We start from the raw sequence: 15752 nt of genomic DNA, 5'->3' as shown, positions 1-15752 counted from the left end.
GGGCACAGATATCCAGTAGCCTGGGAGGTCAATGGACAAGACATGTTTGAAAATTTCAGAAGAAACATTTATAGCTCGTCTGTTTGCAGACAAATAAAAAATGCTGAGATAACTGTTAAAGTTTCAAAAATCAACCCACCCTAAAGAATTATCTCTTGATAATGTTAGGGTGCCAAGTTACAAAAATGAAACTTGCTGCCAAATTTTGTTACGCGTTTCAACTTTAAAAAAAAGTAGTTATTTAAAAATAGAATTTTCATGTTCATCGAGGTTAAAAACATTTGCACTTCCGGCAGCATGTGCCAAGGTCAACTATTCTCAGGTCAGAAATACAACTTAGAGATTTACTCTAACTCTACTTCCTAAAAATACATCACACAACCTTGGAAAAGCACTAGCTACTGCAACTGCTACCATCCCAACACTAATTAAGAACTAGGTTACAAATGCCCAACTTTATTCATACCATCCTTAGAGGCAGCAAACAGGGGAAACTTTTATTCCGTCTGTTAGAGCCAGGCAACCCCGGTGCCAGAGATCAAATGTTTAATTGCTACCTGCTCCTATCTCCTTTAAATTTCATTTCACTTGGTGCAATGTTCCTTGCTCACAGGTTATTACATTTGTTAGTACGAAATGACAGGATCACTTTTACTGAACCAACCAGTAACTCTGTAGAAACAGTAAAATGGTGTATATCTACCAACAGTTGTTACCATATTCTAATTGCTAATCAAAACCATTTTTTCAAGAAACAATTCAGACAATTATCAATATGGATTAAAGATTTATTTTCATTTTTCCCAATTTGAACAGAAGGTGAGTACAAATTTCCTACTGGTTAGCTCTGTTCTTATCTGAAGTGGCCAGGCATGCATAAATAACCTCAGAAAGCTCAGACTTCTTACAGCTCCATAGAAAAGCTTTTTCCCCTTCGATTCATCTCGGCAGCCTGCCTCATGTTAATTGCACAAGCTCAAAATCAAGTCTTACAAACAATCCCCTTAATAACCAAATTGAAAGACTCCAGAAGATTTTTTTAAGAAGCAATTTAGGTGCATTTTCTTGTATGCAAGTACTGGTAATTCTCCATTAGTCATTTTATTAACTTTTACACAGCTGTGCTATCAGCAACCAGCATATTTTGCACCATCTTTCTACCTTCATCTTATAGTCCCAACCTCACTTTCTAGGTAAATAAGCTGCTTCAGCTACAGGAAGGCTTTTTAAAAAAAAAATTCCAGTAACATTGAACTTTAGTGACGATTTTGTAGCTGTTTTGCTCCTCGAGACTCCATTTCTGTTATTTGCAGAGTCTGCCCATTATTAACCTGCTAAAAACTCCCCAAAGTATAGAAGGAAAACTCCTTTGTACGTTTATATAGCAACTCAGGGAAAGAGATCCAAAAAGAACATGCCAGCAAACTCAAATGTAGCCCACACAAGCTACAAGGACCTACATTACACAAGAGATTTTTAAATGAGTACTTTAAGATTACTTTCACCCCTTTCAGTTGCTTGTCATTAAATTATGACCAGTAGGTCTCCAATATAAATGTATCTATCAGGACTGTAATGATAGTGCTATTCAGCTTTAAAGCCCTTCATCTGGACAACTCATCTAAGTTGTATCCTTTAATTGCTGAAATCCTTGTCAAATGCACTCTCACCCTAACATTACATCTTAGAACATCTACTGTAATTGTCAGGGTACATAACCAGCACAAACGAGAAGACTAATATGTACATTTCTGGTATGTATGCATCAATGTATAACAATCTCTTCAAATTTCACCTTTTTGTTTTCCATTTGGAGTTGACACAATGCAGATTAACTGCAAAGCAGCCTATTACAGTGAGTGTGCAGGTTAATACATTAAAGAAAAAGTTCTGAGATATGCATGACTGGAAAAAAAAACTAAATTTCAACATGAGTATGCTTTGTAACAGACTGTTCTTTTCATGACTGGATCATAAACTCAGAAATAAAGATGAAATGTGAGTTCACTGTTGTTGGCTCTTATGGTCTTCCCTCTTTTGCTGGCTGTTGCCCCTAATCTGGCATGTAGGGACGGAGGTGGTCCTCAATGGTTCCAACTCCCCAATGGGTAAGCTGATCCTGTGGCAGGTAAAGACAGACACTGCACAACTTGAAAATTATGGCCTTAGTTTTTGGAGTCTGCAAAATAAAAAAAAAATTCCATGACGGTTAATTTGCAATACAGCTGCACATTAAATGTAAACAAAAACTAGATTGTGAAGTACTTTCATGGCCCTACTTCAAAAGTCAATATTTAGAAATTGTAAGAGATGCATTATTTTCATTTTGGGTACTTGCAGATTATCATGTTATCAGAACATGCAAGAGTCAGTCGTTCCAATGTAACGTACTCTCCTCTTCAATCTAGTGAGGTAAGTATGTTTTTTTTCTTTAAAAGCCAAAGTTAAGTTTAATGTTACTTTGAACTTCCAGAGACCTATCATTGATTTAAAAGGTTACCAACATACATTTTTGCAGTTGTCAGCTTTGGCACTGATCACCAGAAGAGTCCATAACATACATGTGAAAAATGGCTTGCTTTACTGACCAGGATAGTAATAGCAAGGCTTCTGTGGATGAAGAATGCATTACCACCTTAGAATTGGCAAATGCTGAGCTTTACTACACCAGGGAACAGAAATTAAACTTCAAAATTCTGTGGAGAAAAACACTTTTTGGGGGGGGGGGGGGGGGGGGGGGGTGGCGGTAAGGAGTGAGGAAAAATAAATTCCAAATAATCTCTCTTTAATCAAAATTACAAATCATTTTTGATGATTACATTGTAATCCTTCTGATTTTGGGTTAACTCTTCTGATAAGCAAATAGGGCATCTTTGCATACAAGGCACAGACAAAGCCCAAGGTCTCCCTGCAGGAGAAAAACATTGCATTTGGGTCACAAACCCCAAATTAAACAGTTACTTTATGTTCAGCCTATTTGAATATAACAGTATCAGACTTATGGCCAAAATGAAATTGCTAGAAAGAATAATCTACACTGAGCTCATGAAACATTTACTATCAGTCATAAAATTCCTTCCAACTTGATTATTTTTTCCCCACCCTTCTGAGGTCTTCCTGAGATTTGATTCCACAGACTGAGATCATCCTCCAGTACCTCATTCAAGTTGCCATTCATATTTAAGCCTCGACAGCCTGTGCCAGCAGACTCTCTCGGTATGGAGACTACAGCACAGCCAATCCCATCTCACCCAGTGTCCATACACTGGAAACCCTGGTACAGTACAGTGATCAGGAGCAAGAACCCTGACTGATTATCTCCCCCCACACCCCCTCCTCTAATGCAGGCACTCTGGAGTCAACTGCAGCACCTAAACTGAGAGCAGTTACTTTTGTACAGACTGAAGGTCCAATGTGAGATGGAAGCTTAACCCCAATTAGGTAATCTCAAAATTAACTCTTAAAAATATTGAATTTATAGTCCGCAGTCACACTATCAATACATGAAAATGGCATCCTGTTGAATCAAAAAAAAGAGCTTCTTTCACAGCAAACATTTCTGCAAAAGCAACCATAGCCCTATAACATGTCAACAGTGCAAGTCAACAAATGCATTCAAATTGGAATAGTCTCCTACAGGTCCTAGAATGTAAACCTAGCAGTAATTATATGGAATCATGTAGAGAAGAACTGTCACACAGAATGGCAGAGTTAATAGCACAGCTCCATCAATGTACCATTAAAATGCTGCTACATCAGTCCACAAAGTTAAAAAACATGAAGCAGCATAAAATTCAGATGAATGAATCAGGTTGTAAACACCAATAGCAATCAACAATTAAAACTGGCTGCCATGCCACTATTTCCATATCCCCTTAGTTAAACAGTAGCTGGAACTGAATATCTTTAGAAAAAACAAAGGCAATCAGCATTATACTCACCTGCAAGTGCTGACGATCAATGAACAGAAAGATGGACTGGCTTGGGTTGTTTATGATGAGTCCTGCCTTATCCTTTCGGCTAAGTAAGTGCAGAAACTGTTTCTCATAATCACCATGATGAAACTCAAACTTGGCCTGCATAAACAGTAAATATTTTAAAATACGATGGCATTAAAAAATAAGATTAGATTTGTGGCTTAACCGCGAGCTCACCAAGTATCCAGTGAATAACTGAGCAAACACGGCCCCAGGTTCAATTTCAGGTCCAACTGATTTCAGTTAGAATGGATGTAGGGGTGCTGCAATTGGTCTCATCGCCTCTCCTCATATTTGCCAGAACTCCTGCTTCTGGCCTCTATCCAGTTACCCTTGCATGTATGTGGGACTCCAGGTAAGTAGAGGGTCAGGCTTGGCTATAATGTCCCATAGTCAAATAACCTGTAAGCACTCCACCCAAGCTTCACATATGACTAATCTATTTTAACAAGGTACCTTAAATTAACCCAGCAGGGGCAAAACTGAGAAATGAGAAAAAAAAATCTACACACTATCAAAACAACATTGCATGTACTATACAAGGATCCATTTAATCAAAACACAGGTGACACTTGAGAACGATGTTTGAAATGAATCCCATATATTCAGTCACGAAGAATCATTTGCAACATCAGTCCAAACTTCAAACACATTGTCTGCAGTTTGTACAAACATGACTTTTAGACAAAAATCGTTGAACCAATTGGAAAAAAAAAAGTCAGCAATTGTCAACAAGCTTGGAAAAGTCATAGCCAAGAGGAAAAAGCTACATGGACAGAACTCATTCTATATACTTATGTAACAATGAATGGTGAAATAGTACCTGAACAGGCCTGAAAGGCTCACCATCTGTACCCTTCCACTTGGAGAACAGGAGACAGACCACCTTCTCTATGTCATTCCGTGGCCAAAGGATAAAGTCCATCTCCTGCGTACAGCCAATTACGTCCTAACAGAGGAGGAAAATTCCCACATCAGCATTAAATGGCATTCGTATCAGAAACAGCAACCAAATTTTAGTGATCTCAATCTGAGCCACCTTTGCTGGTCAAGTTTGATAACTATGGTTGTAGCTCAGGGTAAAAGATAAACTGGAGGTCAGATGCATTATGGATTTTCAGCTTCCAGTGTCTTATCACAGTATCCTTTATTTTGGTTCAAAAGGCTGCAAGCATCTTGTATTTCAGCGCCAGTCTACATTTAGAACAGAAGAATCCATATGCATTTTGTAAAGGAGTAGTTAAGAATTTAACCTGTACGACATTGTCAGTGTGCTGTTAGTATTAAATGAGCATAGTAGACTTTGGGTCAAAGTAACAGCAGTTTATTTACAGGGGTCTCATCTCTAAAGTATCTGCATGAACACTGAGCAACATGAGGTTCAGACTTGTGACATCACATCCTGTGATGCTGCTCAAGGTCTATATACATAATCTACCCAGCAACAGCTTATGTACGATATACTACATAACCAACGTGAATAACAAAGTTAGGTTATTCGTTGGAATAAATTGCTCCCTGCAGATGATCATATTTCCCTAGCCAAATTACTTTCCAGGTTTCCTTTGTGGTTATCCAGCATCTTTGCCAATAGGAACAAAGCCAGTAGGTCAAAGGAACCCTGTCTCTTCAAATTAAAATGAGGTATCTGGGTGGTTTACAGGGCCAATTTATAATGCAAAGCTTGCATCTATTTGAAATGACTTTACAACACAGAGAATCTAGTATAACTTCGTTTTACATCAAACAATCCAAGCATGAATTGATTTAGCAGAAGTGGTGTGATTTCTGCATCATCATCTTCTTTGGCCTCCTTGTCTCGAGAGACAATGGGTAAGCAATGCAGAATCTATGATTTATTAGATTGCAAGATCAGCAGCACCAAGCAAATGTTTTCAAAAGTTTCCTGGACTGCCTTTGTTTTTAATTAGTAAAGAACCAACCATCCCATTAGCATTGTTGGTGCCAGTAAAAAGCTATCGGTCGATACGAGTGAACAGATGGATGCAAGTCTGTACACAAATCAATTTTGCCTGAGAAAAGAGCCAGCAACATAACTTAATGCAGTCAGTTTGCACGACTGTCAATGGACACCAGTTTCAACAATTATAAAATATTGAATAATAGCCCAATCCACAAGCAAATCTTTGGCTTAGCGGTAGCATTCCCACTCTAGGTCAGACTGTGCAGTGGTCAAACCCCACTCTGGCAGACGGAAACTCCAGCTTTGAATTCTGAGCCGGCATCCAGCCGGATATTAGATTCCGTATTGATACAATGCAGAAACAACAGACAATCAGGGTAAAGTCTGCATCAGCATAGATAAATAGTTATACATATGCAAGAGTATTAATAGTTGTTTCATCTGTTGACAAATACACAAAACACGAACCTACTTTTACTGTTAAGATGAAAGAACTGCGGTGTTATTCCAGTATTTTTGGTTTTGATTTTCTGATGTGAACACCCCCCCCACACCCAGAGTACCAACTTATAGCAGGCTACCAGATATGAGATTATGTGCTGGTCTGAAAACAAACTAGAACATTTAATATTCTACTGAAACAAAAAGGTTCATCCTACTTACCCTGCGCATGGACTGGTAGCGAGGTGCGTGAAGCTGAACTACATCCTTCTGCAGCAGCTCTATGGAACTGTCCAGTGAGTAGCTGGACTCCCGTACGCCTTTGAGGATATTTTCTTCATAGTTATTGGTCATAACCGGTACCACTTCAGCCACTTCAAATAGTGCTGACTTTTTCTTCTTAAAAACATACCAGAATCACATTCTTAAAATAAAAAAGGACCAATTTTCTATCTATATCTTTTTAAAATTTCTATTTTTAACAACTGTAAAGCTAAATATCTCACACTGGAATTGTAATATTTGGAGTCAGTGATGGTCTGGCAGTTGGCTCTTTTTGAAAAAGGGATGAAAAGGACAGATTAGGAACAAAACTTCTTCATTCCACAGGATTCTAGTCATTTATTGAGCAAAGGGGCCATTAATTTTGAAGAAGTGTTCCAACATGGTGCAACATACTGACAATTATGAAGTAAATAATTCACTGTTTAAATAAATTCTGGCATTTTTTTCTTCAAAAATTTTGAATAAAAGGGAAACTTATAAAACTATAGTATTAATCCTGATTCGTTTGCCAGACTTCATTTTCAATACTGAAGACTATAAAAGGTTTAAAATAATTGTGAATTTAAAGGAATGATTTCCAGTCAAACCATTTTCAAAGGGAACCAAGAGCAATGCATCATAGGGAGGTAAAATAAAAATCAGTATGGGAATGACAGATGGAATTAATTTAATCCAGAAACAAGAATGAATCACATGGTATGCACACGTGCATGGCAAGGGGGTGGGGAAAGAGAGAAAAACAGAATACACATAATTTAATAGAAAGTGCAACATGGAAACAGGATACTCAACCCAGTCTGTGTTGTTTATATCAGCAGTAGTCCTACTTCCATTTGCTTACTCTAATCCCATGTCACTCTATTCCCCTTCCATCATCTATCAATCCTATTAAGTTGACTCCACTCTATTTCAATCATCATCAGTCATTCCACAGCTTCAAGAGTGCATGCCCTTCTGACACCTCAAATGTAGCCAGTGAGAGACCCATCCCCTCACCACTAAATTCTGCACTCTCTTTTCTGAGGCAGATACAAACATAGGATTGTCAACCATAGCTCCCAACCATTGTTTTAAGTGTCAATTCACTAAATCAAGAAACATACATGGGCATAAAGTCACAGAAACGAAGCATCTCGAGCTGACTGAACCCTACTTAACTGCAGCTAATCATGACATGAAACAGGATAATCATGCATATTAATAAGAGTACGGTTCAACTTTTTGGAATTCTGTAAATTTGATGAAAAATATATGACTGAGCAATATAGGCTCTTGACAGAATAAAGACTTTGAGATGACACACATCTTAATTTCAACCATCATTGAGCTCAACGGCAAAGTTTCAGTACACTTTGTGATGTAGTACTCGCCATATTTTTGTCCTGGCCAAAAATTAAGAGGGAAAAAATGGACACTGAGAATTCTCATCCAACAACACTAATAATGGCCATTGGAACAAATACATAAATAAAAAATGTTTTATTTTCTGTGACAATTTGAATAGACTGAAGGTCAAAAAGCAAAGTTTCCCCAAGTAAAGTTATTGGAAAATCATTATTGGCTTCAAAATTTTAAATGTTGTCTTGTGTATGATGATTATGAATACAGAAAAGACTTACATGAATAACTGCCTGCCAGGAAATAAATTAAATCTCTATATCTAGTTCCTCCCAGTAAGCAAACACAATTTAAAGTGTTGGTACTGAAACCAACTGAATATTGCAAAGAACTGAAGTCTTCAGCTCCCACAAGAGAGCAAACGGGGTAAGATAGCTCTCAATCTAGTCATCAAACGTGGCCTCCAGGCCTGAGATTAATCAATGGCACAGCTCTTTCTGACCTCTTTCTCATCTCCACGCTCCAACCCCACCTCAAAGTCCTCCATAGGCATTTTCTATCCCCCCCCCCCACCCCGACCTACCTCACCCCCCGCAAACACAGAAGTAACCTCTCTATTACTTCCCATCCTGGGTGACATGGATACATGTGTAGCTTCTCTCAGCAGCCTCGTCTCCACTTTTGATACCCTCATCTTCCCGGCATCGCACCCACAGTACAAGAACTGCTTCCATGGGCTCAAACTCAAATGTATATGGTGAGTGATCAACCAGACTGTCCACTGCCAAGTCTGGCAGAATCATCGAATGCTGCATTGTTGCTCTCTTTCCTTGCCCAAATCTACTCCATGAAATATTTGACAGGAAGAATGAGGGAAGAAAATATAAACTACATGGTCCAATTTTAAGGGGGCGCAGGAACACAGGCAGATGCATGTACACAAGCCTTTGAATGTGGCAGGACAAATTGAGAAGACTTTTTTAAAAAATGTACATGTTTCTTGGCTTTATAAAGAGAGGAACAGAATACAAAAGCAAGGACAGAAGAATGTGACCAGTCTGTACCTGAACTATTACCTCTCTGAAAGCCTTCCATTGCTCATTTACTGTTTTACCTATGAATCTGATTCCAATCCACCTGGGCCAGATCCCTTCATCTCACTGAAATTAGCCCTCCGACAGTTGAACATTTTTACATTTGATTATACTTTGCACTTTCCAGTAACTAATCATGCAAAATACCATATCCTCACATTTCAAGATCCACATACCAGTCTTTGCCAAACTGCACTGACTTCTCAGACTTCTTCAAATAAGTTGACCCGAAAATTCTCAACCCAATCTCAACCCCTTGAAAGTTAAATGTGATCTTTTGCCATACATCCTTGTCCATTACTTCCACTCCTGTAACACCCTGGTTGTATTGTCCATGTTCACTTGCTCAGCGACTAACTACTCCTCCTCTCAAACTTCTGTAAGCTCCCACTGTTTTGCCACCTCGCACTCCATTGTCAAAAACCTCAAAATCCATCTCTTCAGCTGTTCCATTTATTTCACACCCTCTCTCCAGTTCTCCCTCTTTCCCTCTGCTTTGTCCTCCTTAACATAATGCAGAGATGTCTCCCTTTCTGTGATGACTACAACAGAAATTCAAGTTGCTGTAAAACTGACTGGTGTACTGCACAGTACTAGGTCTATTAGATGGCAAGGAAAGAAGTGGCACAAAACCTCAAATGGTGAAATTAGTGCAAAAGCTAGGAAAAGGTACTTTTAACATATGTTCTTTTGGCCAGTGAAGGGATTTGCAAACCAGGATGCGAATTTTATAACTCAAGGCGTTGCTTAATCCGGAGCACAGGGTGATGAGTGAATGGGACTTGGTGCAATTTAGGACACAAGCAGCAGAGTTTTGGATGAGCTCAAGATTACGGAGGGTAGAACATGGGAGGCCATCCAGGAGTGCAATAAAATAGTCAAATCTGGAGGTAACAAAGCATGTTTGAGAGTTTCAGCAGCAGATGAGCTGAGGCAGAAGCAGAATCAGTAATGTTACTACGGTGGAAATAGGCAGTCTTAGTGATGGTGCGGATAAGTGGTTGGATGCTCATATTGGCATCAAATAGAACTTCAAGGCTGCAAACAGTTATCAGGAAGAGGAATGCAATCGGTGGCTAGGGAGCAAAGTTTGTGGCAGGGACTGAAAACAATTACTTCAGTCTTCCCAATATTTAATTGGAGGAAATTTCTGCTCATCCAACACTGGATGTCGGATAAGCAATCTGACAATTTAGGCAGTGGAGGGGTCAGAGAGGTGGTCATGAGGTAGAGCTTGGTGTCATCAACGTATATGAGAGAAAGGATAGAAAAGAGAACCTTTTAAATGGTGAAAAGCTAGAAACAAACAGTGGAGGCGCAGAGAGACATGGGGGTCCAGGTAGAGATTAAAATGTCATAAACAGGAACCGAAAATAATCAAAAGGCCTTCATATCTAGAGAACTAGAATACAAGGGGTGAGATGCTATGCTACAACTATATAAAGCCTGCAGTATGTTGTTCAGTTCTGGGCACAACAGCGTAAGAAGGATATATTGCTCTTGGAGAGATTGCGTTGTAGATTTACCAGAATGATAACTGAATTCTAAGGGTTAAATCACAAGCAATTACACAAACTAAGGCTATATTCTCTGGAATTCAGAAGGTTAAAGGATGATTTGAACAAAGGTTTTGAGATAAAAGGGAACAGATAGGATGGAGAGAAACTATTTCTGCTGGTTGGTGAATCTAGGGCAAGGGGTCATAGCCTAAATATTAGAGCCAGACCTTTCAGGTGTGAAATTAGGAAAGATTTCTACACACAAAGGTTGGAACTCTCTTCTGCAAATGGCAAATGATGCTTGTTAATTTTAAATCAATTTGATAGATTTTTGTTAACCACAGGTATTAAGGATATGAGGCAAAGGCAGTTATATGGAGTTCGGTCACAGATCAGCCACAATCTACATATGAACATACGAACTAGGAGCAGAAGTAGGTCATTCGGCCCCTCGAGCCTGCTCTGCCATTCAATAAGATCATGGCTGATTGGTTTGTGTCTCCAATTCCACACTCCCATCTACCGCCGATAATTCGATTCCCATGCCTAACAAGAATCTATCTACCTCCACCTTAAAAATATTCAATGACCTGTGTCTCCAATTCCACATTCCCATCTACCCCCGATAATCTTTGATTTCATGCCTAACAAGAATCTATCTAACTCCGCATTAAAAATATTCAATGACCCCCACTTCCACCTCCTTCTGAGGCAGAGACTTCCAAAGTTGCACAACCCTCAGAGAAAACATTTCTCCTCATCTCTGTCTTAAATGGGTGACCCCTAATTTTCAAACAGTGCCCCCGAGTTCTGGACTCACCCACAAGAGGAAACATCCTTTCCACATCCACCTTGTCAACACCGTTCAGGATCTTTTATACTTCAATCAAGTCTCCCCTCACTCTTCTAAACTTCAGTGAAAATAAGCCCAGTCTGTCCAACCTTTCCTCAGAAGACAACCCACTCATTCCAGGTATCAATCTAGTAAACCTCCTCTGAATTGTATCCAATACATTTACATCCTTCCTTAAACAAGGAGACCAAAACTGCACACGGTATTCGAGATGTGGTCACACCACCCTGTATAATGTAAGCATAACATCCTTACCTTTATTTTCAATTCCTCTCGTAATAAAGGATAGCATCCATTAACCTTCTTTATTACTTGCTGTACCTGCATACTAACTTGTTGTGACTCATGCACTAGAACACCAAGACCCCTCTGCACCTCGGAACTCTGCAGTCATTCTCCATTTAAGAAATACTCTGCTTTTTTATTTTTCCTGCCAAAGTGAACAACTTCACATTTTTCCACATTATAGTCCATCTGCCAATTTTTGCCTACTCACTCAATCTATCTATATCAGTTACCAGCTCCTTTCATATTCTTCACAACATACTTTCCTACCTATCTTTGTGTCATTTGCAAATTTAGCTACCATGCCATCGCTCCCCTCACCCAAGTCATTGATATAAATTGTAAAAAGTTGAGGCCCCAGCACAGACCCCTGCAGGACTCCACTTGTCACATCCTGCCAATCAGAAAAGGACCCATTTATGCATACTCTGTTGTCTGCCAGCCAGCCAGCCAATCTTCTATCCATGCTATGTTACCCCCTACACCATGAGCTTCTACTTTGCGCAATAACCTTTTATGTGGCACCTTGTCAAATGCTTCTGGAAATCCAAGTACATCAATGGGTTCCCCTTTATCTACAGCGCATGCTACTCCTTCAAAGAACTCAATGATTGGCAGATCAGGCTTGAGCGATGAAATGGCCTATCACGTTCCTATGTTCCTAGATGTTGATGAAAGCAGTGCAAGATATTTGAGTGGCTTTAGGTGTATATTTTGGTCTCCACAGTATGAGATGGCAATACATTAAGACAAATACATTAACAGTGCATTACCAGAAACGCAATGTGGACATTCACAAATTTTGGTTGACACCACCAAATGGACCTTTGAATTTGGGACTACACAGCATGCAAATGTGAAGATAGCAAAGAGATAGTGGAATAAGTCAAGAAAGGGCAGGAGAAACAACAAGGCTAGAATCATTCAAATGAAATCCATTCTACCTCTAAGCAAGTTTTTTTTTTTTGCAGACAATTTGAATTTTACCCTGCAGTTTATGAGTAAAGGGCAAAGCAATTTAAACTTTATATCCAAGCTAAACTGACAGTGTAATTTCAAAATTAGGGCCCAACCTAATTTTGGAGCAAGGTAAACAAGATTCCCTGGGACAGTCAGATGCCAGAGTGTAAATTAAGTGCTTGAGGGGTCCACTGTAACTATCATTTTATAAACCCACCCAATAGCAGGAATTATTCCTTCCTGACTTTCCAGAAAGGTCTGCCCACATCTGGATACAGGCATGTCAGAGCTCTCTCTTCGACACATAACTGGTATAGCTCCAGCCAATGTCAATGTGGCTGCCTGGCTGGAACCCACAATACAGCCATTCTGAGATCAGAAACATCAGCGTAAATGCAGTCTAATATTACACTCTAAATAGAAATCAGAACTTCTTATTGCCATTCTACATATGTCACAATTCCATGTCTGGTGGGTACCAACTGTTCTAAATTTTAGTGCTGCCACATGTGTTGAGACAAGACAAAATAAAATACCTACCTTATCTTTGAATACAAAGGCAATGTACATCTTGAAGTCAAACTGATCTGCCAGAGATTCTTTCTTCTTTCTAAGTTGAGCACGCAGTCGATTCAAAGTCTGGTTCTTCCGAGAGTTTGGGTCACCCATTTTGTTTGGATGAGTGGCAACCCTGTTTCTAGCTTACCAGAAACTGACAAAACCTAATAAGGGCAATTTCTCTCAAAAGAAAACAGTGCAACAGAACAAGTCTGGTAGTGCTAACTGAAAAAAAAAATTCTACCACAACTACTAGACCAGAAAGTCTAAAACGGTGTTGTGCAAAAACTTAGGATAAATGTAGGCCAGAGTCCAATCATGATAACAGTCCCTATATATACATGGTTTCATGGGAGTGCAGGAAATTAGACTTTGTTTTTAATTCACATTAACAAAACCTACAAACCAAAGCAATCCAAATTATGCTAGATTTTAACCCGCTGAACTAAAACTAGTTTACAATGATGGATGCCAATGAATCTAACAAATTAAACACCTAACTGCAATTTGCGTGTGCCCAAAGATGACACAGAAATGACACAGCCAGATCCCATGTTTACATACAAGCCAGGATTTTGCCTTCTTACAGAAAAATCAGCCTGAAAACTCTACCTACAGCCTCCAACATGGCTGTCTTCAAACATATTTGACTAGATTGTTTTTTTTGTTGTTTTAAGGGTAGACAATAAAAGGGAAAGAGGAGGATTGCGCTGGCACATCAACTACATGGCGCTGCTCACTGGCACCTAGGCAGAAACAAACAAAAAACCAAGCAAAAGACATTTCTAACTTTATCAAAGAGACGAGTTCAATCAACACCATGGTGGCAAACCTTTACCCCGTTTCCTGACATTTCCTTGCACTGAAAAACAAAACAAAAAAAATTAAATCATTTATCATGTTTGTTCCTTCAGATCCTCTCGCTCAGATGTTGAGTTTCTGCTGCTTCCTTTTTTTGTTTTGGTTTTCTCTCTGCCGTCCTCTCCTAAGCTGTTTATGTTTAACATATATATATATAAATATATATATATATATATTGCAAACCAACGTTCAATGTCACTCCCCGCCCATGTCAAGAAGAGACCACGAACCCGGTCAAACCCGTCAGTGTGAGCGAACCGCGCTCTCTGCGCTCTCGATCACCCATAGTCTTAAAGCGGGCTACTGGTTTGAGAAAACCGCACAAAGAAGCGGCCTGGCCCTCGGGTACTTCAGCCTGCCTCCGGGTAGATTTCTCTCTCCCTCACAACGTTCGCTATGGAGACCTGCCCTGGCCTGCTCTCTATCTATCCGCTTTTCTCTCCCTGCCTCTCACTCCCCGCTCCAGATGCTGTGGTCCTTCGTCCCCTCCCTCCCCAAAAACTACAAGCTGCTGCTAAAGCTACTGCTCCGCCACCGCCACCGCCTCTCCGGGGCAAGATGGCTGCACTGACGTCACAACCCACTCACTGCAAAACTTGTTTTAAAAAAAAAACATCTTTTTAAACTTAACATATTTTGTTAGCGTACAAACGTCAATGTTTTGTATTATTGTTATAATTTTTCAAATTCCAGTTTAATTTCAAACTATGTAAACAGACCAGCGTACGTCACGGCATGTCACGTGTTTGCTTCTGACCCTGAGCGTGACCTTTTACTCTAGCGAAATTCATGTAAATTAGTGGGGATGGATTGATTGAGCGCTGTTATACTCTTAAGTGGGATTTTATATTTATATTGTTATTCAATCGTTTCATTACAAGATGAAGGATTAATCCAGAGGTTTGAACTGGAGAGTTGAAGTTCAGTGGAGAGAGAGTATAGGAAGGGTTAGGCAATGGAGGATTTCAGCACGGAAGGTGATGAGGGGAATAGTGGAATTTTATTGAGAAAGGGAGTCAGGAAATGAAAGGTTATATGGAGGTTTCAGGAGTGGTGGAATTTATACTGGGAGAGAGTCAGATGGAGTATTATTGTGGGAGGTGTTGAGAAAGGAAGACTCGTATTTACGTAGTAAATTTTATTAACTCAGGAAGCTCCAAACTGCTTTACAGCCAATGAAGGACTTTTCGTAAAAATCAGAAATGTACCCGCATATAGAAATAGAGGGTTTCAGTGTGCAATGGAATGAGAGTGGCGAGTACGAATCTGGCTGGGGGCAGGAAATTGAGGGCATGAATGTGGGTGGGGAATTAAGGATATGCATGTGAGTGGGGAGTAGGGGAATTGAGGGCATAGGTGTGGGGTAAAGGAATTGAGGTTACAAATGTGGATGGGGAGTAAATGAATTGTGGGCATGAATGTGGGTGGGGAATTAAGGATATGCATGTGAGTGGGGAGTAGGGGAATTGAGGGCATAGGTGTGGGGTAAAGGAATTGAGGTTACAAATGTGGATGGGGAGTAAATGAATTGTGGGTATGAATGTGGGTGGGTCAATTAATGAAGTGAGGAATAAAAACAAGAATATTTCAGATTTCCAGCATCTGCAGTATTTTGCTTTTAATGAAGTGGGGAGATTGATTTGGTTGCTAACTCTATAACAGTTTGGCCAGGTTTTA

The 15752-nt window shown here is 39.6% G+C and overlaps 1 protein-coding gene across 1 annotated transcript; it reads right to left on the bottom strand.

Moving 5' to 3' along the window:
* Positions 1 to 767: 767 nt before the first annotated feature.
* Positions 768 to 14631, bottom strand: c2h6orf62 (chromosome 2 C6orf62 homolog). Its single transcript, XM_068056794.1, has 5 exons — positions 13197 to 14631; positions 6565 to 6741; positions 4801 to 4926; positions 3942 to 4076; positions 768 to 2179 (listed from the first exon to the last, which is right to left on the bottom strand). Exons 1-5 carry the CDS (start codon positions 13323 to 13325, stop codon positions 2054 to 2056), a joined length of 693 nt encoding a protein of 230 aa, XP_067912895.1. The 5' UTR covers positions 13326 to 14631; the 3' UTR covers positions 768 to 2053.
* Between the last annotated feature and the right edge of the window lie 1121 nt (positions 14632 to 15752).

This window comes from Heterodontus francisci, chromosome 2 (genome assembly GCF_036365525.1).
Source record: "Heterodontus francisci isolate sHetFra1 chromosome 2, sHetFra1.hap1, whole genome shotgun sequence".
Taxonomy (NCBI): Eukaryota; Metazoa; Chordata; class Chondrichthyes; order Heterodontiformes; family Heterodontidae; genus Heterodontus; species Heterodontus francisci.
Note: the sequence above shows the minus strand (reverse complement) of the source record. Positions and strands in the feature narration are given on the sequence as shown.

Coding starts and splice junctions, on each gene's coding strand:
- c2h6orf62 (XM_068056794.1), bottom strand. CDS start 13,325: ATGGGTGACCCAAACTCTCGGAAGAACCAGACTTTGAATCGACTGCGT. Junction 6,742..13,196: donor CCTTTGTATTCAAAGATAAG/GTAGGTATTTTA, acceptor TATGTTTTTAAG/AAGAAAAAGTCAGCACTATT. Junction 2,180..3,941: donor TTGATCGTCAGCACTTGCAG/GTGAGTATAATG, acceptor TTTATTTTGCAG/ACTCCAAAAACTAAGGCCAT.